Consider the following 25614-nt stretch of genomic DNA (forward strand, 5'->3'; position numbering starts at 1 on the left):
TTTCCATGGTCAACAGTTTTACATGATTACGCAAATCAATAGAAAAACGTTTTAGAGCAGTGGTCACAAAAGAAGCTATTATATTTTGGCCACTCTCTTGATAATGAACGGTGCAGATACAGAAATTTGTTTTCACCGCTTGAGTCAATGTTCGCGAAAACAGAGCAAAGTCATCATGTCAGTAAAAGCACCATTTTAGGAAGAGCCCAGAATGAAAGTACATAGAGTCTGTATAGCAGTTGCCGCGCCCCTCTAGAAAGTGAAAATTAAGCTTGTGTAGAAGTGAGGGTTAAGCTTGTGTGAGTGAGAACTAGGGGTTATTGGCGAGTGTTGTGCAACTTTAGTTGTGCTATGTGAGTGTGTGTGTGTCAAGAGGGCTTTCTGTGAGAAGCTATTAGACAAAAAAACACACTGCGCTATTAGACTGAATCTATAGGTGTAATAATAATAATAATATCTAGCAGTTTGTTAACTGACTAGACCGATAAATATGATGCTCCACATTTACAGCATAAGTCGTATAACCATGGAAACATCTATTTTCCAGAGCCATCTGATTTTTTCCATAGCTAAATTTCACCTTGCCGGTTTGTTCTGCCTGCTGCTGATCACACATCAGGGGATCAAGTTGATGCACCTCCTGTGTGCCTGAAGGACAGGCACACAAGCAGTAATGGAAAAGTGACCACAGCAATCAGTCGGCCTGCGCTATATTTCCTACCGTGCTGCACTTCTTTGCACATTGTCGCCACACACATAAGCACTATCGCACTCTGGAGTATCTAAGTGGCTTGGTCCCCCAGCTGTCCCACATGTGTTGAGTAGAAACAGACTTCGTTAAGTGATCTGCCAGATAGCATGGCTGTCATGTGCCAAGTAAAAAGCTGGGGAGATACTTTGTGCATCAAGTGCTGAATAAAGCAATAAGGAACAGTGAAATGTGAAACCATGGCTTCTTCCAGGTGCTGGTGTTCCGCGAGAGAAGTGAGGAGGGGGATTGGATGAGACAGGAAGCTCGTCAGGATGCCAAGCTGTTAATATTGGACTTGGCAGCTCTCTACCAGGGAATGGCTGACAGGCAGGCGCAACTGTCACAGTACATAAGAGCCTTCCTGCACAACCGCAGGTTCTGTTGGGTAGGAGGCCCTCCTGTGTCCATGCAGCTCAGGGACCCAGTCCCTCACTGAAACCATAGATTGTAGTGTGAAGTGGATGCATGTGTCCCAGCCTTTGTGGGGTTGAAATATTCCATTCAATAAGAGAATGACCACTCTTGTAGTGTATAGTGTACATGGAGGAAACGGCAATGTTTTTTTGGTGATTTGATTCTAATCACGTCACGGTGGGGCTCTTCGGTAGGAAATAAGTACATTTTATACCTGTATATCTACGTACAGTAGAAGCTCGGCTACCATACACCCCGCTTAGCATATTTTGAAGTTTGCGCCTAAATTTATGGCAAAACTTTGCCCACATTTTACGGTTAGCATACAGTATGGTGCTTGTCGTGTCGTGTTATTAACACACTACTTGAGTCCAACTGTATTTTTTGTCACAAAACATACCTTGTTAGCAGCTTGCTAACACATGGAAACGGGGACAGGAAGTGAACTCTTTCGCCTGTCTATGATGTCATCAGCGGTTGCCTCTGTAGTTCTTTGCTAACTAACACAATTATGCCACAAGTCTTAAAAATGTGAAGGCAAAATTTTGAATTGCTTTCTGCATGTGAAACTGTAATTGTAAAACTATAAAAACGTATTTTGTGTTTTATTGTATAATATGTAATATCTCATATGTAATATAATTATAATATATATAACAATTAGGGCTGTCAATCGATTAAAATATTTAATTGTGATTAATCACATTTTGTCCATAGTTAACTCATAATTAAGTTTTTAATGTATAAAAAATAAGGACATAATGTCTTTGTGGTAAACAATTTGATACGCAGCTACGATAAGTACATCAAATGTTATGTAAATACATGTGTAAATACATTCTGGAAATATGGGCCATTATTTGATTCAAAAATAATATACAGTGTGAAATCCCAGTTTTTGAACGTTTAATGGGAGCGGCGATTTCCTTGAAGGCACCTTCTATGTTCTCCCAAACTGCACAGATTGACTACTATACTGTATTTTTACCCTTTTTCGTTCCTCATATTTGCTCCCAAATGTTGATACTATGTGAGAATGCATAAAGGTCAAATTTGATGACCTTATTGGGTGCTAATGTGCATATTTGTGGTACACAACCACTCTGAAAAACAAGTACAGGCTCGTACTGGTGGAGGGCGAGTCTGGATTAATTTTGTGCTTTTAATTTGATGTTGTTCCTGTCATAGTTTTACACAATACATAATAAATAAGATTAATTAGATCGCTATAATGTACGTATGTGTTACTAATGTGTCGATGACTAGCTAGCGCACTGCTAATGCCAGCACTGCTAGCGGTGAATTGACAGAATCCCCTACATAGCTGTCCTGGGCTACGCCTGCTGTTAATTAGCAGCTCATACCGAAATTTTAGCTTGCAGTTCCAAGCAAAAAATCAGCCCAGAGATGGCTCGCTTCTTGTTAGTTGGGTCACTTGTATGCCAAGGTACCACTGTAGAAATGACAATAAAAAAACTACCTTCCCGCTTCTCTTTGGAAAGTCGACGACGACATAGTCCATGACAGTTCCATTCACAGTATGTTTCGGTTAGAGTTGAAACTTCTGGAACAGATTATTTATTGGGAATAATGACATTAAAAATAACTTTTGTTGCTAACACCAGTATTGTTTTCCAGTAATGGGTAATCAAATTAATTACTATTTCAAATATTACAATATTGTTACCATTACCAACAGTGAACTGTGGCATGTTATTATTCATTGTGATCTATATCAACTATCAACTGTCGCTTCAGTCGCCATTGTTCACTACTGCAATGCAGGAAGCTAAATAGCTAGTCAACAAGAGTTGCGGTTTCTCACTCTCAGGAAAACATTGCCCCCTAGCATTTTGGCAGAGAATTGCAAGTCACAAGCAGAGCCCGGAGCCTAATCTCATGAAACATCTCCCCATGGCACACGCCAATAGGAAGTTAAATCCCAATTATTTTATATATTTGATGTTTTTTCAAAACAGTAACGCAAGAATACTTTAATATTAAAGCTAATACTTTCATTGATAACTAATTAGATTTATACGGAAGTAATTCCATTACTAACTCAATTACTTTTTTTGGATTATTGTGCCTGCAAAAAAAGCCTGTTGTTCTGGCAATCAAGTCTGGTGCTTGTGTGTCTCATCGAACATTGCAGTAACATTACTGACACCCAGTGACCGGTGTAGAATACTACATATCATCACAACGTCTTTGAATGAGTCTTCTGAATGCCTTATATTTGTATTTTAGTTCATTTAGCCTTTTTTAAGGAAAAAAGACATGGAGAATTTGATTATTTTTTCTACTAATAGGCCACATTCAGTCACAAAACAGCATGGTTTATTATTAATATAATATGTTTTGGAAAAGATGTGATAGAGTGAATCCGCAAAATTTGAATCGTGAAGTAGTGAGGGATTGCTGCACTTTTTTCAAGTAATTTCCCCAATACTGCTCACATATTTTCATATGTATAATACTGTATGTCTTCAATTGGTATGCATAAATGCAAAAAGTGACCAAGCATTTTAGCATCTATGCTTATATATATCATACTGTATATGCTTATTAAGAACCGCGTTTCCCAATCTTTGTTGAGCCAAGGCTCATATTTTACATGAGAAAAATCTTATGGCCACCAGGCGTGCCATGACTTGTTCTGTTCCATGAATAGCAACAGGTGAATGCACAGGTTAATTATGTACATTGTGCCATCAAGTGGAAGAGCATTTAATTGTTCTGCCTCTATGCATTGCTTGTAGAAATAGACAACCAAAAATACATTGTTTGTAGTAAAAGAATAATCATTTTCAGACCAATTAAGTGAAATTAGACAACATCCCGAGCCACACCTGACTTGTGATTGGTAATCACTGCACTCCATGAAAGTATCCTGACACTTAAATTAATAACATTTTTAAAAATCAATCAGGCGTGTTTAGTTTGTTTGTTTCAAGGCCTTTGACACTAACACAGTTTTTTTTTAATAACAAGGTCATGTCTTGGAATAAAAACCCCCATTCATCGCTTTAGGAGAGTACCATGCTAACACAACGTGAGGGGCGTCCAGGCTGATTCAGAAATATTAAAGATAATTAAAGTTGGAAAATTTGATTCACCATTCTAATACAAAAGATGTAGTTCTCCCAATTGCAAGCTGGTGTATTGTAAAATGATTAAAACTGGTGTTTTAAAGTAATATCGCTACATTATTGCTTAAATGTTGGCACAAATTATGCAAATACAGTATGTGAGCAGATTTGCTGCAGTTTATTTACATTTCCTTCATGGGATAAAATGACTATTTTTGGTTTGCATGCCAGAAGACAAAGGAATGATGAATAAAACAGCCATCCTGATCCTGTTAAGAAGGAATTAGCGCTGCACACAATCATTTATCAATTATGCATTAACTGGAAAAAATATGTAAACAACAGGTTTTGAATGCCGTCCATCCATCCATCCATTTTCCGCCGCTTATCCGGGTCCGGGTCCCGCTCGCGGTGGCAGCAGTCTCAGTAGGGAAGCCCAGACTTCCCGGTCCCCGGCCACCTCCTCCAGCTCCACCGGGAGGACACCAAGGTGTTCCCAGGCCAGCTGTGAGACATAATCCCTCCAGCGTGTCCTAGGTCACGCCTTCTCCCGGCTGGGCATGCCCAGAACACCTCACCACGGAGGCGTCCGGGTGGGAGCCACCTCAACTGGCTGCTCTTGATGTGAAGGAGCAGCGGATGTACTCTGAGCTCCTCCCGGATGACCGAGCTCCTCACCCTATCTCTTAGGGTGAGTTTTTGAATGCTGTGTTACGGTTTATTCAATAGTTACTTCAGTAGTTACGTTAAAAAGTTACTTTAATTGGAAGTGTTAAGTGAAACTAATTAATTATTTAAATTCAACTCCTTGGGAAGTGACGCCAGGGGTTCAGAGTTATAGCCTATGTTTTTATTCGACATTTTTATTATGGATTATTGTGCCTGTTGTGGGCCACACGGTGGTCTAGTGGTGAACATGTTGGTCACAGTCTGGAGATTGGGAAGACCTGGGTTCAATTCTCCCCTGGGCATTTCTGTGTGGAGTTTGCATGTTCTCCCCGTGCGTGTGTGGGTTTTCTCCGGGTACTCAGGTTTCCTCCCACATTCCAAAAACATGCTATGTTAATTAGTGACTCTAAATTGTCCATAGATATGAATGTGAGTGTGAATGATTGTTGGACCAGTCCACGGTGTACCCCACCTGTCGCCCGAAGTCAGCTGGGATAGGCTCCAGCATGCCCCCGCAACCCTAATGAGGAGAAGCGGTATAGAAAATGGATGGATGGATGTGCCTGTTGTGAGATAATTCAAACCTGCGATAAAAGCATGTTGTTCCGGTGATCAAGTCTGGTGCTTGTGTGTCTTACAGTAACGTTACTGACACCTAGTGACCAGTGTAGAATACGACATATCACCACGTCTTCGAATGAGTTGTACTATTTGAGCCTAATATTTATCATGACAGCATCTTTGAATGCATCTGAATGCCTTATCTGTGTATTTTACTTCATTTTATGCTTGAAAATGCTAAATTTAGGCTGTTGTTTTTTTCCAAAAATGTAACTTTAAATTGTCTTTTGAAATGTTCATATCGTGATCTTATGACTTTGTTCCCAAAATGTTAGAACTTTTTTCTTCAAGTTACAACTTTGTATATTTTTTTTTGCTTCTTATAATATTATGACATTTTAAAAAAAAGAACATATTTTTTCCTGAATTTTTTTTTCTCTTTAGAATAAGACTTTTTTCTCTTAATGTTTTCACTTTATTCTTGAAAATTACAGCTGCTTTTTTTCCATTTCTGCTGTTGTTGTTGTTGTTGTTTTTTTTTTTTTAATTTTCCAACTATTTCAACTTTTTTTTTAATTTGCTTTTTGTGATTATAACTTTATTCCCATAATATTTAGACTTTAATTCTTAGAACAGTGTAACCTAAGTTTCCAAAAAATGACAACTTTATTTGTTGTTTTGTTTTTCATAATATTACAACTTTTAAAAAGTAATGTCTTTTTTGTTTAACTTTGTGCTACTAAAATGATATTACTTTCATCTTAATATAACAACGCTATTCTCATAAAATTTCATCTTTTTTCTGTTAATATTTTTACTTCATCCTTGTAAAATTACTGCAGATTTTTGCTGTTGTGTTTTTTTTTTAAGTTTTCTTGTTAAATTCTATTTTTAGAATGTGCCACAGGCCAATAAAAAAAAAAACAACTCCGAGCCACAAATGGCCCCCGGCCTGCACTTTGGACACCCTTGCTGTAATCTATTCAACATGGAACCCAAAAGGTGTGCAGATGTTTCTGGAAGTCTGTTCCCAGGCAGGCTCTATCTTTGTTTGTGTAAATGACCTTACTGTGATCTTTGCTGCTGTGTTTGCACAGCTCGGTCCTTTTGTTTTGACTAGCACTCTGCCAGCAACAGCTCTTTCAGCTTGTTTTCTCCGCTTTACTATTTGAATACATACCTTTCTGTAAATGTTATGCTTTGATTTTTGTTTGCATTTTGCCGTGTTTCAAGACAAAGTGAAGACAATGTTTGTGTAGTGCTGACTGAAGCAAGAAATTAGATATTAAAATGCATTCCATTGTTTTATTTTCCCATGGCTCTGATGGGTTCTCATGCATTATAATTAATCTAATTTAATGCCTGGAATCCTTCTCCTTCTGTTTGCTGGATTCTGTTGCCCTTCTATTGACCTTTCTTGGCATTTATAGGAAATCAAAGTCACCTACAAGTGGGAACTCGTTTGATTTCCTGCACTAAATTTGTCTTTATGTACCTCAGAGCACTGATATGAAGGTATTCTTTTTGGGAGGAGGGGTGTGTATTGATTGAGGTATGGATTCTGGACTTGTAAAGGAAGACAAAGCACTCAGCAGGTCTTCTGGCCTTCAGCCACACTTGCATATATCCCAGTCATGTGTCCTAATGAGCTGAATGGCTGGACAATTTCCAGCCAGAGAAATTACAGAATCAATAGGAAGTGACTTTATACAGTGGGAATAGAATGCCGATTGAATGAAGGATGATGAAAGGCTCAGAGAAAGATGAATAGATATCACCGTTGAGAGATGATACACTCATAGGAGACATGAATTATATTTACGACTGGATTGTGTTTTCAGGGGAATAATGAAGGTGCCATTTCCATCTAATACAGACATTCATCCCACACCCTCAAATCTAAAAGCCACTCTCTTTTTGTCTTTTTTAACCCTCCAGATGTGCTGTGGCCTGCCTATGATTTCTTCTCCTCCTGTTAAAATCCGGTGGCAGATAAAACCTGCACTTTCCACTGCTCTTGTTACCACCGAGCCCAGAGAGACAGCTCTAGTTTACAGCTAAATCACAAGCTCCTGGTTTTGGCTCCCGCTCCATCATTATTCTTCAGCATCCTGTCAATCACCATGGCCTCTTTCCTGGCGTCTGCCTTTCTTTTGGTTCTCCACACGTATGCTGGCGTTAGTTTGAACAGCATGGATCTCACCAGCAGTGAACATGTGGTCTCTTCTCCTCCGCCGGGCACTAGCAGAAGATGCCCACACAGTATAATAATTGGGGTGCGCAAAGGCGGCACGAGAGCCCTCCTGGAAATGCTAGACATCCACCCCGAGGTTGCCGCTGCTGCAACTGAGGTGCATTTCTTTGACTGGGATGAGAACTACTCCAAAGGCTTAGAGTGGTACCGTGAGCTGATGCCCTACTCATACCCTTACCAGATCACCGTGGAAAAAACTCCAGGGTATTTCACATCAGCTCTCGCACCAGAACGCATATGCGCCATGAACTCATCCATAAAGCTCCTGCTGATCTTGCGTGACCCGGCCGAGCGGGTCATCTCTGACTACACCCAGGTGTACTTCAACCGACTGGAGAACCACAAGCCAGTGCAAGCCATCGAGAACCTTCTAGTGCGCAACGGAGCCCTAAATGTCCGCTACAAGGCCATCCAGAGGAGCCTGTATGACATCCACATGCGGAACTGGCTGCGTCACTTCCCCTTGGAACAGATTCATATCGTGGATGGGGATTTGCTCATTCACGACCCCCTGCCAGAGCTTCAAAAAGTGGAGCGCTTCCTCAACTTGCCTCCCAGGATAGTTTCGTCCAACTTCTACTTCAACCAAACCAAAGGCTTTTACTGTATTCGAAGTGACGGTCGAGAGCGATGTCTGCATGAGTCGAAGGGACGTCCCCACCCTGTGGTCAACAGTACTGTACTCCAACAACTCCGTTCTTACCTTCAGGAGCATAACAGAACCTTCTTTAGGCTGGTGAAGCGTACATTCAATTGGCAATAGGAGAGTGAAAGTGACGCCCATAGCACTTTACAGAACTGACGTTTAAAGGGTCTAGAAAAAGTGTTCTAGCCTTTTCGAAGACTGATTACGAACTGCGTTTACACAATATGGCAGAGTAAATGGAAACATCTTCAAGTTGAATATATGTTTTATGAAGCGGTAAACTGCTTTTTTTCCTTCTCTGTCTTGTTTGATATTCTTGTTCTTGATAATAAATTGTTCTTTTAAATGTTCCTGGTGATGACAATGTGGCATCTTTCTGGCGCACTCCATTTCTTTGTAGCTGTCACCTCCCCCTTGAGCCTTATGTTTTAGCATTCGAATAAGGCTTTGATTTGCTGTTGTGGAAAGTAGACATTAATGCAAGGAAATGGGCACCCCGGAGCACAGCTTTAGCAGTACAAGAATCACTAATGGTTGTGGACACTGAAGGTAGCCTGTGCCCACAGCTAAATCACTCGAATCCAAGTCAGTACGCTTAAATCTCAAACCCTTATCTTGCATTTTACTGCTGCTCAGCGTTTCACTCAGGTTTTAGAAGTATGGAAAACGCCTTGAAACTGTTCCTACATATTTTCACTTTCCAGAATCCTCCATTGAAGGCAGATTTCCCTGAAATATCTTTTGATCCTATACACAACATGGGTCGTGTTACTTTCATTGATTAGGTTAAAACAGAAGCCAGAGCAGCAGCTCTACTGGTATAAAATATCCTTGTTTCTGTCTCCGAGAATAAGCACCACGGCTATCTCAAAGGCACTATATGGCCGCAAGTATAGATATACAGTAATCCCTCGCCATGCCGCTTCCAATTTCCCGGCTTCACTTTATCGTGGTTTTTCAAAAATATATTAATCAATAAATCATACTGTTTTGTGGTTGAATACGGCCTATTATAAATTTTAAAAATATGCTTATTTAAGCAAATTGTACATATTTTTTCCGTAAATTTGCCATTTTCAAGCATGAAAATTGGTAAATGATCTAAATTACAAATACAAGGCATTCACAATACACATTCAAAGACACTGATGGTATATACAAGTAGTACTCTACACTGGTCACTAGGTGTCTGGAATGTTCAGTGAGACACACAAGCAACCAGGTTTTTATTGCAAGTTTGAATGATCTCACAACAGGCACCATAATCCCTAACACGAGCTACCCCGGTTAGCATGTTTTTTTGGTTAACACCAAAAGTGTACACCCAAATTTTGCATACATTTACCACTTCATATGGTGCCTTCTTTATCAAAATTCTGGCGCTTGCGACTCTCTTTGGCTCCATTATGGGTTATTTTGCGGCCGTGATCAAAAGAAAAGCAGAGACTTGAGGTGAGAATTTGTAATGTATTCTGCTTACGGCCCAATATGGCCGGGGGCGGCCCTGTGGCAATGCGTCTTAATACTATAATAGTGTCCATGCAGTGTAATAAAAATCAAGAGAACAGAAGCTGGGAGCAGATGCAAATAGCCATGAGCTCTATTGAAACATATTGAATAAATACAAAACTATTGTAGTTGGTGTACTGTAATTAGGCTGGACGATGCCTTGTTCAGGGAATTCTACCTTTTGCTCACCAGGGGGCACTTGCACACCAGAATAACTCACCAGGGACCAGTGAGAGGAAATGTGTCTTTTTTTTCTAGGATGTCTGTGCAACTCCACACAAGGCATGCGGCGGTGTATGCCGCGACACCAGCTGATACCTGTCAGTCTGCTCGGGTATGTATCACATTTTAAAAACGCAATCATCATGCAAGTTTAACTTTTATTCCCCTGTGAGTATCACACTGGCACCACACAACATTCCCATTAAGGATGCACAAAAGTGCAGCCTTTTTTTTTTTTTTACAATAACAGAGCACACGGTGAATTAAATCCCATTTGTACCACCCATTTATTTGTGCCAAGCCAACTGTTCTTGCTGCCAGAAAGAGAACTGCAAAGTGCATCTGTAGCATTTGTCTCACACTGCACTCTTAGGAACTGTAACTTTTAATGATCATCCCCCTAAATATATACTGAAGTGTTACAACAAAATCATGTATATGAGTAACAGTGGAGTGAAAAAGTGTTTGCCCCCTTCCTGATTTATTGTAAATGCTTCAGATCATCAAACTAATTTAAATATTAGTCAATGACAACACAACTGAACACAAAATGCAGTTTTTAAATGAAACTTTTTATTATTAAGGGTGAAAAAAAATACAAAAATACCGAGTTGGCTTACCGGAAAACACTTCCCCGAGCACTTTGGCAGAGGATTGCACAACACACGCTCAACTCCGATGCATACCTTTGAAAGGCGTATAGTGACTGCGCAAAAGCATAAACCAGCTGGAGCCACAGCAGAATGATAAAAGAGCTGCATGCGTCTCTGGAGCTACAGGTTGCAGCCCACTAGTGGACTGGTGCAGGTTGTTCACCTCTTCAGCTGGGATAGGCTCCAGCTCAGTTGTGGCCCTGAACAGGATACTGTAAGTAATAGAAGCCATGTAGTTTGGCTAAATTTGCTCAACACAATCATCCATCCATCTTCTATGCCGCTTATCCTCATTAGGGTATGCTGGAGCCTATACCAGGGTGTACCCGGGCGAGAGGTGGGGTACACCCTGGACACACTCACATTCATACCTATGGACAATTTAGAGTCGCCAATTAACCTAACATGCATGTTTTTGGAATGTGGGAGAAAACCCATGCAAACATGCAAATCCCACACAGAGATGCTCAACGGAGGTTCAAACCCAGGTCTTCCTGTCTGTGTGGCCCTCGACACAATCACAAAGACATTTGTGTCTAATTGTGCTGGTTGTACTTCATTCAGCACACGTTGCTTAGGTCAGAGACACTGAACTTCAGGATAAGTCATTTAAAGCCGCCCAACACTGACAAGTGGCTACGATTGATGGAGTCACTTGTCACTGCATGTCTCTGATAACTGCTAGTCTGAGGTGTAATTAAAGTTTAAAGGGTGGTCTAGATTAATCTGCAGTAGATGTTTTTTGCTGGTCTTGTCATTCTCCGAGCCTCTAATGATCTGTCTAGGATTGTGATTGATGAAGTGCTGAGCATCGAATGAAAGCACCAGGAACACTCTCTGCTTGCTAAGCTGTTTGCAAGCAAACCATCACTACATGCACATGATCTGCGTCCATTACTGGCTCGTACTTCATCTGAATGAGCAGCACAGCATTCAAACATGTATATAATCTTCTGAAAGTCATAACTGCACTGATTATGCAGCTTGTAACATGTTGCACACCGATTCATGTTATGATAACGATGCAGCCTAGTCCAAGAGTGTTTTGTCTTCCTTTGCGGATCCCAAATAATTAATTTGTTGTTGCAGTGTTCCATTGCTTCAGGTGCAGACGGTGTATGTTTGATGACATCCCATGGCAATCAAACGGCGGAAGCCTGCCGCAGCATCCGCGTCAAAGTGAGGAGAATAAGATTGTCTACTTCAGGGGTGTCAAACTCAATCGCACAGGGGGCCAAAACCAAACACTGCGGATATACGACTATAGTTGTTTTGGCGTGGTTGTACATTTCAACAAATTGATTGTTGATCGACCACCTCTACGTCTACCTCTCAACATCCAGGCAAAGGCTACAGTATTTTATATCAACACAAAAACACCACAACCCACAAGATACGTAACACAGACCTGTTTGCAGCTGTGGAATGGGCATATTACGCATTTCCCAGCATGCTTTGTTGTCGTTAAAATTATAATTGTTGACTGTCTTATGCCTCTTTAAGGGAGTATTTTGTACAGACAGGTTGTAGTTTTCAAGTTTTTAGTCGTGTACCTTTAGAAATGTCTGTACAATTAGTGCACTATAATACTGTGGCCACTAACGTTCCATAATGTTACGGGAATAGCTGAATCTGACACAACATTTGTAATATGCAGATCGCCATAAACACATTGTTTGATGAGGTCCATGAGGAAGGCCAAATACGTTTGACTCGTGTGGTCTACTTGTGTGCAGATTGTTATGAAGGTATCTGATTAATCATTCGATGTGATGAAAATGCAAATATCTTCTGTATCGGAATGTTGCATGACTTCCTCATGATTTTCCCAAGGTTGTTGTACAGAAGTCGTTGTTTTGCATAGAATAAAATGGAGGAGAAGTAAGTTAATAGAACACATACCTGTTTATATGTGAGAACATGGGGCTGATTGGACTCCAAAATAATCCATTAACGCTAAAATGCCTGTGTTTTCATCATTCAATCTATTATAGCATACGTGTCAAATGTGGCCTGCGCTGCAATTTCACTGCAATTTCATCCGGCCCGTGGAACTAACGCTGAGTTGGCCCGCCTTTATCAAACAAAATGCTTACAGCGATGCAATGCTTACACAATTCCTCTGGTATAAAGTACTCCTCCGGCAGTTTCATTTTATAACACAAAATTCACAACCATTAATGTCCAGTTTTGGCCACAACCTAAACTAAGCTTTGGGTTTTGGCCCCCTGTGCGATTGAGTTTGACACCCCTGCATTACAACATTACAAAGTTATATGATGAAACTTGTTTTCTAAATTATTTATCAATCCCTGTTCCATATTCAGGCATTTCTTCACCAAATACAAAATCCCTCGCCACTTCACGCTTTGAATTTTGCGACTTTGCTCTATCAGGGTTTTTCAAAACTATATTAATAAATCATGCTGTTCGTGGTTGCGTATGGCCTATTATTAGTGAAAAAATATGTATATTTATGCAAATTGTATGCATTTTTTGGCTAAATTCAGCATTTTCAAGCATAAAAATGGCTAAACAAACTAAAATACAAATATGGCATTCGGAAGACACGTTCAAAGATGTGTTCATGTGTAGTATTCTACACTGCTCACTAAGGGTCAGTAATGTTACTGTAATGTTCAGCTAGACACACAAACACCAGACTTGATCAGTGAAACAACAGGCTTTTATTGCAGGTTTGAATGATCTCAGACCAGGAATAATCCCTAACACGGGCTACTGTTGCGACCGTAACCCACGCCAAGATACATCTCAACTCTGAAACCCCAACATCACTTCCTGTCCGCCCCCCCCCTCACTTAGCTACCCCAGCACCGGAACACATTTACAGCAACACACACATGTCTTATTTATGTCGTACATGGCTGATTGTCTGTTATTATGTCTACTATATTGGGTAATGGGAGTGTAAATGTGACCATAAGGGTGTTATTTCATGTCTAGAGGGCTCTAATATTGCTAAAAATACATATTTAGAAAGGTGTAAAGGTGAATGAGTCAAATTTGTCACAGGCTTTGCTTGCCAAATCTAACCGCACAGTGTTTACTTTTCCATTTGCCGCTTTTTGGGCTCACAGATCTGTAGAAATTACAAATAAATAAGAACGATCTCATAGTTTCTGCAACAGTGGTGTATAAACCACTTCACTGGTTTATATTAAATAAAAACTATTTACTAACTGTAGGGCAACGGGGCCAAATGAAGTGTGCTGTAGGGCATCCATCCATCCATCCATCCACTTTCTACGCCGCTTCTCCTCATTAGAGTCGCGGGGGTATGCTGGAGCCTATCCCAGCTGACTTCGGGCGACAAGCGGGGTACACCCTGGACTGGTCACCAGCCAATCACAGGGCAGATATAGACAAACAACCATTCACACTCACATTCATACCTATGGACAATTTAGAGTCGCCAATTAACCTAACATGCATGTTTTTGGAACGTGGGAAGAAACCGGAGTACCCGGAGAAAACCCACGCACGCACGGGGAGAACATGCAAACTCCACACAGATATTCCCAGCAGAGATTTGAACCCAGGTCTTCCCGATCTCCTGACTGTGACTGTGTGGCCAACATGCCACCGTGTGGGGTTGTAGGGCAGTGGTTCTCAATTACTTTGTCATGCCCCCACTGGGGGACAGAAATATTTTCGACCCCCCCGATTTGAAATACTATTTAGAAACTGATGATATCTATTTATTTATCTGTACTGTACAGACGGAAGTCGAAATTGAAATCATCAAAATGCAACAAAATGGAGAGCAGTGAAGCATAAAGGCATATACAAATTGCATGCTGAGTGCGACAAATTCAGACATTTTGGCATGGCTGCACTAATATTGAGTCCTCCCTGGCAGTTCACTGTGCCCCCTCAGTGGGGGCCGCCCCACTATTTGAGAAGCACTGGTTGATGTGCAGGGTTTCATTACATTTGATATTCATATGAGCTAGTCTGTTGGACGCAATTTAAGGCGACCTTCGCCGTGAAACAAATTGCATAAACGAACCTTACTCAATTTTAATTGAAGACCCCTAGTCTACGGGGTAACAGGAATGTAAAAAACGCAGAAATAGTGGAAGGCGGACACGGTAGATTGCTTACGTGAGTTGTTTTTATAGCCACGTCGAGAAGCTAATTGCTGATGCTGTATCCATTAGTTTCGCAACAGATATTTGTTAATTCACATATTGGTATCGGTTGATATCAGAATCGGAAATTGAGAGTTGGACAATATCGGCATATCAGATTTCAGCAAAAAAGCCAATATCGGACATCCCTACTTATAGCTTTTTTTGCAATCTAATTTTCCAACTTTATTCATTGTTTTGTTTGTTTCTCCAAGTATTATGACTTTAAAAAAAAAAACATCTTTCTTTAATATTTCAATGTTATGCTACTTAAATTACGTTATTTTTCCTCACAATATTAGTCTCATAAAATTATGACTTTTTCTTGTTAGAGTACAACTTTCGTCTCTTAATATTTTGACTTTATTCTTGTAAAATGACTGTTGTTGCTTAGTTTTCTTGTTAAATTATACTTTTAGAATGTGCTGAGCCAATAATAAAAACAGCCACAGGCTACAAATGGCCCCTGGTCCACACTTTGGACACCCTGGATTGAGGAGGTTTCTGCTATGACTCTATGTTTCTGTGTCTGCTATGTTTTGTGCGCATAAAAGGCACTATTGAATCCTCCAAGGCTGCCAAACTGTTTTATTTAGAGGAAGTTCCCCTGCACACCGAGTCCGTCCATGCGTGAGTGCTGATACAACGTACAGAAGCATGGCGTCTGTTCTCAAGGCCTCAGTCACTTCACTCGCTCAGCCTCCTTTATCCCTCAATCCTCCCCAACAGCTCTTGTCTATTCAAATCAAGCGCTGCTAAAACTGTGACAGAAAGCATTTCGCTGTGGAATATGAAAGCTTTGTTCCTTCGGGTGTACAGTAAAGCCCTGAGTCCCCGCTCTGGTTCCTCTACAGCCAAACAACAACAAAAGTGAGTGCACAGCCATGGCAGAGAAGCCATTTATAGCAGCCTTGGCCCACTGGAGCCAAGTGTCACATTTTGCTATTTCCAAACCTTGCAGAAAGGGGCAAGAGGGATCTTACAAAAGCAAGAATGTCTGTCTTTTTACCTCTCTTTTCTCTGTCAGATGGGATTTTGGCTTACATTGGATGTGGCTTGGTACCTCTTTTGTCCATTCATCTTCTTTCCCCGTACTTTTTTCAGGGCTGCTCATATTTGATAAAGTCATCCATCACCAGTTCCTGAATTTTATTGTTCCCATCTCCTCCTTGTCATGAATATGGAACATCAACCAATATCTGATTTTTCAGCATGAAATGTACAGCTACTTCACTTCATAACAGCCTGTGTGTTTGTTGTGTGTGCACAGACAGATTGCGTAGTGTTGAAAAGGGACTTCTAAGGAAATGATAACATCAGCTCGTTCTCCCTGAAGTCTTTACAACAACAAGCAGCCCTTCAGGGCATGCTAATGCAGCCGCTCGAAAAGGTAAAGAGGCCAAATTTGCAAAAAGAAACACCCTTCTCCAGCTCAGTTTATGAAAGGTGCCTTATGAAATGAAACGCCGGCGTCTGGTGAAGATAATATCTATGATTCTTGCATATTTAGCATATCAACACATGATTGTTACTGTGTTGAAGACGGAAGAATAGACTTTTAGAGTAATACATTTCAAAATTGAATAGTGTCATCAATGAAAAGAGTGGGGGCGTGTTATCAAAGCAGCGTTGAATGAAAGGAGAAATGGTTAAGCACAACCTAAATGGAAAACCCAAGATAACATACTGATAGTGAAAGGATCCCAATTATTTATATTCAGTTTGTCTAAATTGCCTCTTTATGAAAGCAGCAAGATTCATACCCCTTTTCTTTATCACAAAATGCAGCTGCAAAACAAGAGCGTCTAAATATCCTTCATGTGGGTGGCGTACTTTAATGTGATTTGCCATTTAGTTTCACAGTCTGTTGGCCAATGCAGCACACGTTGAGAAAATGAAATACTGTTTGTCATCCAAAAAGTATGGGAGCATATACACTCTACAACCACAACAGGTACTAATGAGCAGGGTTGGGCAAATGACTTTAAAAGTAGTTTAAATAAGTTGTCGTTTGTGAATTTCCTGGGGTGTCACACAGCTACCCATCACACAGAACCCAACAACATTCAGCTCAGAGGCACAGTCGTTTCTGCACGCCAAATCGCTCTTCTACACGTCCTTCGTCAACCATTGTGCGTGAAGTGTATCACGGATAAAAGGGCATAGCTGGTCAACTTGAGCACAGTTTTGCTAAAAAGTCAATTAAAGAGAAATTGGTCGTTTTCTACTGGGAATGCTCTCTCCTTGCAGCTGATTTCATTTGCAAAGGGGCTGCACTGACCGCTTCAAGGGATGAAATGTCTGCAAAGGCCCGCAAGCTGCAGAATTGGACTGTCTGCTTTGGAATTCAACATCAAATCCATTTGCTGCTATTTAAACATTCACACACTCTAACATCTTAAGCGACTTCTTAAACGTCTCAAAATTGCTCATCCTGTTTTAAAACTGCATGAGTACACTTTACACTAAAACAGACATAATGTTTCCTTGTACAGTGTACATGATGCCCGGTGAATTCCACCAGCCAATACGGTCAAAACATTCTGCCTTTATCAAAATATAATGTTCAGTTTTGAATGACATTGTCAAAAAATTCTATGTCAGCCAGCGGATACCCATGGCTGCATCATGGTCCATCACAGGCCACACGTTTTACATTAATGAATTGGTTTCAAACCCGACCTTGATAAGTGAATTTCCACAAAGTAGGTGTTCTTATTTTTAAATCAAATATTTTTGTAGTTAGAGCATTAAAAAACCTGTTCAGGAAATACAGTTTTTAACATTATAAGAGCCCTCTAGACATGAAATAACACCCCTATAGTCATCTTTACACTCGTATTACCCAATTTAGAAAACATAATAAGAGAAAATAAGACATTTAAGATTGAAAACCTGTTCAGGAAATACAGTTTTTAACATTATAAGAGCCCTCTAGACATGAAATAACACCCCTATAGTCATCTTTACACTCGTATTACCCAATTTAGAAAACATAATAAGAGAAAATAAATAATGTCTTAAATAAGACATTTAAGACATTTAAGACATAAATGTGGTCTTGTGTGTTGCTGTAAATGTGTTCCGGTGCTGGGATAGCTGTGTGAGGGGGGCGGACAGGAAGTGATGTTGGGGTTCAGAGTTAAGATTTTGCTTGACATGGGTTACGGCCGCAACAGTAGGCCGTGTTAGGGATTATTCCTGTGGTGAGATCATTCAAACCTGCAATGAAAGCCTGTTATTCCGTTGATCAAGTCCGGCCCTTGAGTGTCTTGCTGAACATTACAGTAACATTACTGACCCTTAGTGACCAGTGTAGAATACTACAGTACATATTAACACATCTTTGAATGTGTCTTCTGAATTCCATATATTTGTATTTTAGTTTGTTTAGCCATTTTTATGCTTGAAAATGCTGAATTTAGCCCAAAAAATGCATACAACTTGCTTGAATATGCATATTTTTTCACTAATAACAGGCCATACTCAACCACAAACAGCATGATTTCTTAATATATTTTTGAAAACCCCTGATAGATCAAAGGGTTAGGGTTAGGATTAGGGTTAGGGGTTATTATGTTGTTTGTTGTGAGATAATTCAAACCTGCAAAAGCCTGTTGTTCTGGCGTTGAAGTCAGGTCTTACATGACAGTGACATTACTGACACCTAGTAACCAGTGTAGAATACTTCATCTCATCACAACATCTTTAAAAGCGGATTCTGAATGCCTTCTTTTTGTATTTTACTTCATTTAGTCGTTTTTATGCTTAAAAATGCTTAATTTAAGACACTAATAATCATAAACTTTGTTTAAATATGTATATTTTTTGACCAATATTCAACCATGCATGATTCATTCATTCATGTATTTTCTAAAAATGCTAATATAGTGAAGCAGTAAATTCAAAGCACAAAGTGCCGGATGATTACTGTACTTATTAATTACTGTTTTTTTACCAAAATACACTGTTTGATGTGATGTGTGCCTGGTAAGTGAATCCTGACAAAGAGATGTGAGGAAATGCTCTGTGTAGAATCCAGTCCACTTTATTTATATATTTACTTTAGAGTACATTTTCCAAACAAAGACAATTTCCAAAGTGCTGCATGACATATAAAAACTAAATAGTAAAAACTCAATTTATGTAGCTCTAGCAACTAGTACAATTCGTTCTGAGTTGCTGTTCAGGGTGTGGGCTGTAGAGGGCAGTAACGTTCTGCATACTGGGTTAGAGCAAGTTTTTAGGGAATGAGCCCAAAGAAGAGGAGAACGAGGAAGTGTGTTGACAGCTGTTGAGGTGTTCAGGTATCTGCCTGTGTCCTGTGTCTGATTGTAAATACAAGGCTGACTGATTTACAGCCATCCTGCCTTATTCAATAGCAGTACAATTATTTATGAGGTCTACTCCAAATTTTTAAACTAAACTATCAATATGTTAGAGGTTCAGAAAAACCACATCCCTGGTGAAAATTTCAGCTCTGCTGTCCTTTCTTCCTGCCAACATTCCCCCGCTTGTTCTTTGATGTGGTGAGTCCTCTTAGACCCCAAAACACTAACATGCTGATTGTGTAGAAAGAGAGAGCTGGATTAGCTGCATTTGCTGGCCTGTGCATGTGTACTGCAGGGAATTTGCATCTTCTTTTTATAGGCATACAGTACTGCCAGAAAAACTTGTGTGGATAAAGCAAATATTAGTTATCTAATAATTGGAAGCCTCTTGGTTATTCCACGGTTCCTCTCAAGGCTGCATCCATGATAACTTCTGATGCCGCTACCGCTGCTGTGAGTGTTCGTGTTTGACTGAGGCCACAAGACTACAGACGCATTATTTGATTGCTTTGATTATTTTGTTCATAACATAACAGCGTAGATGCTTTCTCCACTGAGAAACAAGTTCATCTGCTGCTGAGTTTTGGGTGTTCCCTTCATAGTCTTGACACAGGGGTGTCCAAGCTTTTTCCAGCGAGGGCCACATGCTGAAAAATGAAAGGATGCAAGGGCCACTTTGATATTTTGTAAAGCAACACATGTAGATATGCTAAGTTGTACATATTTCAAGAAAAAAGTGTATATGATCTTTGTGATATACTGCAGGTGAAAGAGCCTATTATTAGTATCAGCTTCCCATAATATTATAACTTCTCCCCCAACCTACTTTTCCAAAAATTACAGTTTTTTTTTTTTGTTTCGTTTTTTTCACATAAAAGTACGACTTAAAACAAATCATGTATTTTTTATTTAAAGTTGGGGACCACTGATTTAAGGGTTTGCAGATGCCCAGTGAATGATCCAGAAAAGACGCAACTGTGTTTTTCCACGTGTGCATGCATTTAAAACTTCCAACGCACGTGCTTAAAAAAAGCAGATAACGCTGTGATGCCATAATGTTCATGTTAGCTCACCATGTTCACAAATAAAAAGCAACTATATTATGGTAATGGCATATTACCTTGCAGTTCAGTACAATGAAGCTAAATAGGTTGAAAACATTAACAAAAATAAAACACTGAAAGTGGAGAGCACGTGGAAAACGTTTCAAAGAGTATGCATATTTTAGTTAAAACACTAATAATGGTACAGGGCCCTCTACAAAACGCATGGCCTCCTCTAGTGGCCTTGTTGTGTACTACCCCTGTGGCCTCCAAAAGTTATGTTTCTAGTTTGTGATCAAATGCAAGTTAAAATGAAGTGCAATCCTGGTATAGGATGAAAAATAGGATTATGCATATTTTTCCTCACATTAAACTATTCTAATCATATTTATTTCAGATCTGTGAGCCATCTAAAACAAAGGAGGAAAATAACTTTTTGTGAAAGAGAGAGACAGTGTGAGTATGTGTGTGTTCGTCTGACAGCCCCAGCAACACCTGGCCTCCTCAGCAGGAAGTGTGTGTATCTAATAATGAAGGACACACAGAGTGAACCCAGGCCGACTCCCTACTTGCTCTGCTTCCTTACCATCCGTCCCTCCCTCCCCTCCCATGAGTTGGGGGAGACATAATCACATCTCCTGTCACACTAGATGGGTGAGTGCAACTGTAACAAAAAAAAAGAACAATGCATGTGTCTTTTTTTTTTCTGCAGGGCGTCATCTGTTATTACAACCTAGCCTTCACTGAAGCCGTAACGCTGTCCCTCCTTCATTTAGTTGACAGTCCATTATCCAACTATTAGCAGGGACGACAACCTTGCAAAACACAGTGAAAGCTGAGAGATTCAAGACACACTGCAAAGGTAGTCACGATGGGAAAAGACATCACAGTAGTTCACTCTATCACGATTTTCAAAAATATATTAATTAACATATCATGCTGTGCCTCACGGTGGCCTAGTGGTTAGCATGTTGGCCGCACAGTCACGAGATCGGGGTTTGAGATCAAGACCTGGGTTGGAATCTCCGTTGGGCATCTCTGTGTAGAGTTTGCATGTTCTCCCCGTGCGGGTACTCCGGTTTCCTTCTACATTCCAAAAACATGCATGCTAGGTCCAGTCCAGGGTGTACCCCACCTCTCGCCCGAAGTCAGCTGGGATAGGCTCCAGCATACCCGCGACCTTAGTGAGGATAAGCGGCCTAGAAAACGGATGGATAGATGAAATCGTGGTTGAATAAGGTCTATCATTAAACAAAATATATGCATATTTAAGCCAATTTTAAGGCTTTTTTTTTGCCTAAATTAAACATGCTTAAGCGTAAAAATGGCTAAATGAACTGAAAAACAAACAGAAGGCATTCAGAAAACTAATTCATAGACATTGTGATGATATGTAGTATTCTACACTGGTCGCTAGGTGTCAGTCATGTTACTGTCATGTTCGGTGAAACACACAAGAACCAGACTTGATCGCCGGAACAACAGGCTTTTGTTGCAGTTTTGATTTATCTCACAGCAGGCACAATAATCCCTAACGCAAACTACTTTTGTGGCCCCCAACCTCACTTCCTGGCTGCCCCCCCCACTCAACTCCCCTACAACTGTAATACATTTATAGCAACACACATGCACACAAGTTTAAAGGTGACTATAGGGGTGTTATACCATGTCTATAGGGCTCTAATAATGTTTAAAAAACTTATTCAGAGGGTCGTAAAAAAGGTGTTCCAGGCTCTCAACTATGAAAATATTCCATTTATAAATAAAGAATCCTACTTTGCGGAAGTTCACTTTTTACAGTCAGATCTGCAACCGATGAACTGCAACAAACGGTCTTTACAGGACACATCACACTGCACAAACCAATAAGATCATGAATTGTATCGCATTGACGCTATTTTTTAAGCCTTATATTTCTAACTTCTTCTTCTTGTGGTACAGGAAAAGTCAAATGACTATTTTGGGATTTACATATTATAATGATGTGGCATTTTTATTTAGAAGTGAGAGGTGTTATATATACTGTAGGCGTACTTACAGTACGATGCCTTTTTACCATGCATCCCTTTTCTATGCTGCTTATCCTGTTCAGGGTTCAGGCCTGCCCCAGCTTGCATTGGGTGAGAGGTCAGGTACCTAATGAAGAGTCTTTCTACTGGATCCCATCTATTCACTAAAAGTCTTATAGGGAGGACTTCAGTCATCAAGACAAGGCTGTATGTTAAAGAAAAGATGTATTTTCTGCAACGTTTGAAGGCAGTGAGTCAGGCCAAGGCAGACTAGAGTGGGTCATGTTGACCTGTCAACAGATATTATTTTATTATTATTATTATTATTTCAAATGCACGTTTGTTTGCTATTTTCAAACGATACAGAAATACTGCATGAGAAGAATGCCACATTCATCTGTGAATGCAAGCTCAGACGCGCGCACAAAATATGCAACCTTCATTCCCTTCTGTGACACAGTATCAGTGCAGTCAGAGTACTCCCTGTTCTCTGGAGGACACCCAGCAGCCATCCTACTACCCACCTTATCTCTGAGTTCCCAGCACTGGCAAAAAAGGGAGGTCTTTAATTTGACTCTTATCATGGTGGAGAAGGATGTGTGATGAAATAAAGGGTATGTGTGTTTGCTGTAGGAGGTCAGAGCCCCCACCGCGCACCGCCACAGGTCTACAGCACGACTTTCCCAGGCCTATTTGATCATTAGCACAGAGAGAGAGAGAGAAAGCGAGAGAAATCTCCCCTCCATGACAATGGATGTTCAAAAATATCTAAAAAAAAAAATAAAAGTATAAAATAATCATAATTATATATATTTTTTTGACAAATAGAGAGGCAGATCTTTCCCATCAGCAGTTCCATTGTACTCATATTTGTGTTTGTGCATATTTTCAGTGCCTTCAGATGCTGCGACTGGCTTGCTTGAGCTCTTAAGTGCAATTAAAACAGGATTTGAATTAATGAGGATTTAGAGACACCCGAGGAGTAGACCTTGCTGTTGTTTAATAAGCTATGAGTTTTTAAATTGTCATGTGTAGTTCAAGTACACCGTAATTGAAAGTACACAGTAATTGCACTAGAGCATTATGGCCGCCCACACTTGTGGGAAGACTTTCAACAAGATTTTTGTCTGTTCATCCAGAAGAGGTCAGAGGTCATTATGCTCTGAGGTCATGTTGGGTCTCAGAGAGGGCCTGCTGGCTCACTATAGCCCGTTTTCCAAAAAAGGTACTTTATGAGGAACGTTCTTGCATTTCCACCAAAATCTACCAGTTGAAGTTCATCCCCAACATGTTTGCTGGGTTATTTAAATTCAAATAAACATTTAGATAGTTTGGAATTTTGCCCATCATCCACAATCGTTACGTGTGACTTGAACACACCTCTTTCTCTGTTCTGTGATTTCTATAGCTATAAAAACACATAAAAAGAGACAGCTAAGAATGCACATAATGGGAAGCACCTATTCCGCCTATAAAACCTTCTGCAAAAAACTTCCAAAAAGTGGAAATGTTTCTATGTTGCTGTGTGAAATCAGCGCACGCAGGAAGGAAGTTCCAGTAATGTTTAAAATGACCAAAGTACGTCATAATACTGTAAGTATTCCATGTTATCATGAATGTACCTGTTACTACATGGTTACAGCATGTATACAAAACCATAAAACCTTGTTGGTGGTTTTTGGAGGCGTTTTATTAGCGGTCTTTGTAGGTAGAATAGGTATGTCCCATTCCGTGCATTAATGAGCTGCCTCTTTTTAGCTGTTTTCATATCTTTAGAACGCACAGAAAAGACAAAGACCTGTGTTCATGTCTCACATAATGATTGTGGAATGGCAAAATTCCAAAAAAAGTTCCTCTACTAACTAATCAAACAATACCTTTATGGGCCTTGCTTTCGTGCTGTACAAGAAAACTCTTCCCCTACCTGTCCTCACAAAGTTTAACAGTAATAGTCCGAAATTTCTTAATAGATCAATTAATACATTATTTAAAATAAAAAGATGCAGACTGCTGTTTATGAATTAGCATGGATGATATAGTGGTAACACAACATGTGCATTGTCTGGGCTGGTCCACCAGTACAGGAGATATCTACATTTCACAGAGATTACGTTCTAGGACCAAGACAGAATGGCGGAAAACGAGTAACTGATACACCTATAGTGGGGCAAAGAAAGGTGACCTTTTTCCCGCTGCTCCACGGTGAATCCTAGTATCAGGGCTCCATTAGTGAGTTGAGTGTGTATTTACAAGACTGATGGAGTGCATATTTACGTACGTGAATAGCTTATAAAACGCAATACATAAAACTTAGGACAGGTAACAAGAGGAAGGGTGGGTTGTGCGATGTCAAGAGATTTGTCACTAAATGATAAGTGGGCTGTATGCTGACAGAGACGAATCAAATATAAGATGGGGGAAAAAACATCCATCCATCCATCTTCTACTGCTTATCCGAGGTCGGGTCGTGGGGGCAGCAGCCTTAAGCAGGGAAGCCATGACTCCCCTCTCCCAGGCCACTTTGTCCAGCTCCTCTGGGCAGCCAGTTGAGAGACATAGTCTCTCTAATGTGTCCAGGGTCTTCTTCTACCGGTGGGACATGCCCTGAACACCTCCCCAGGGAGGCTTCCTGAACAGATGGCCAAGCCACGTCATATGGCCCTTCTTAATGAGAAGGAGCAGCAGTTCTACTCCAAGTCTACTCCCGGACTCTAAGGGAGAGCCCAGTCACCCCGTGGAGGAAACTGATTTCTGCTGCTTGTACCCGCGATCTTGTCCTTTCAGTCACTACCCGTGACCATAGGTGAGGGTAGGAACGTAGATCGACCGGTAAATTGAAAGTTTTGTATTTGGGCTCAGCTCTCTTTACCACAACAGACCGATGCAGAGTTTGCATCACTGCAGACGCCGCACCAATATGCCCTGGGGAAAAAACAAGATACTGATAAATAGAAGTCATTCAGTTGTGCTATACTGGAGAGAGGAAGGGAGAAATAAAAAAAAAAAAGTTCATGTATGTGTATAATAATAAAAAAGGGTCAATTAAAACAAAATAGGGAGAATAAAAATAAGATTAAATCGGACCAAAAACCAAAATACTAATTGAAAACATAATAATAAATAATAAATATCATTGTTCTGTCATTTTTGGCTTTTGTGACAATAGTCAGTACATGAGTGTACGTGCATTCATCAAAGAGTATGACCATTCTTAGGACAACGGCACGTGTTTCCCCTGGTACAGGCTATGTGGCAATTATGATGAACTTCTATACTTATGTGAAAGAACAATGACGTTTTATTACACAT

The 25614-nt window shown here is 40.2% G+C and overlaps 1 protein-coding gene across 3 annotated transcripts in view; it reads left to right on the forward strand.

Annotated features, from left to right (window-relative positions):
- The window catches only part of LOC129194420 (heparan sulfate glucosamine 3-O-sulfotransferase 1-like), a 45196-nt gene extending 36485 nt beyond the window's left edge, over positions 1-8711 (forward strand). For 2 of the 3 annotated variants that reach the window (XM_054799641.1, XM_054799638.1), the window contains one exon: positions 7426-8711. In XM_054799641.1, the coding sequence (XP_054655616.1) occupies positions 7611-8504 (894 nt within the window). In that variant the 5' untranslated portion in view covers positions 7426-7610 and the 3' untranslated portion in view covers positions 8505-8711. Of the gene's footprint in view, positions 1-962; positions 1137-7425 lie in introns of all 3 variants that reach the window. The other variant, XM_054799639.1, reaches the window with a different exon arrangement.
- The last annotated feature ends 16903 nt before the right edge of the window (positions 8712-25614 follow it).

This window comes from Dunckerocampus dactyliophorus, chromosome 14 (genome assembly GCF_027744805.1).
Source record: "Dunckerocampus dactyliophorus isolate RoL2022-P2 chromosome 14, RoL_Ddac_1.1, whole genome shotgun sequence".
NCBI lineage: Eukaryota > Metazoa > Chordata > Actinopteri > Syngnathiformes > Syngnathidae > Dunckerocampus > Dunckerocampus dactyliophorus.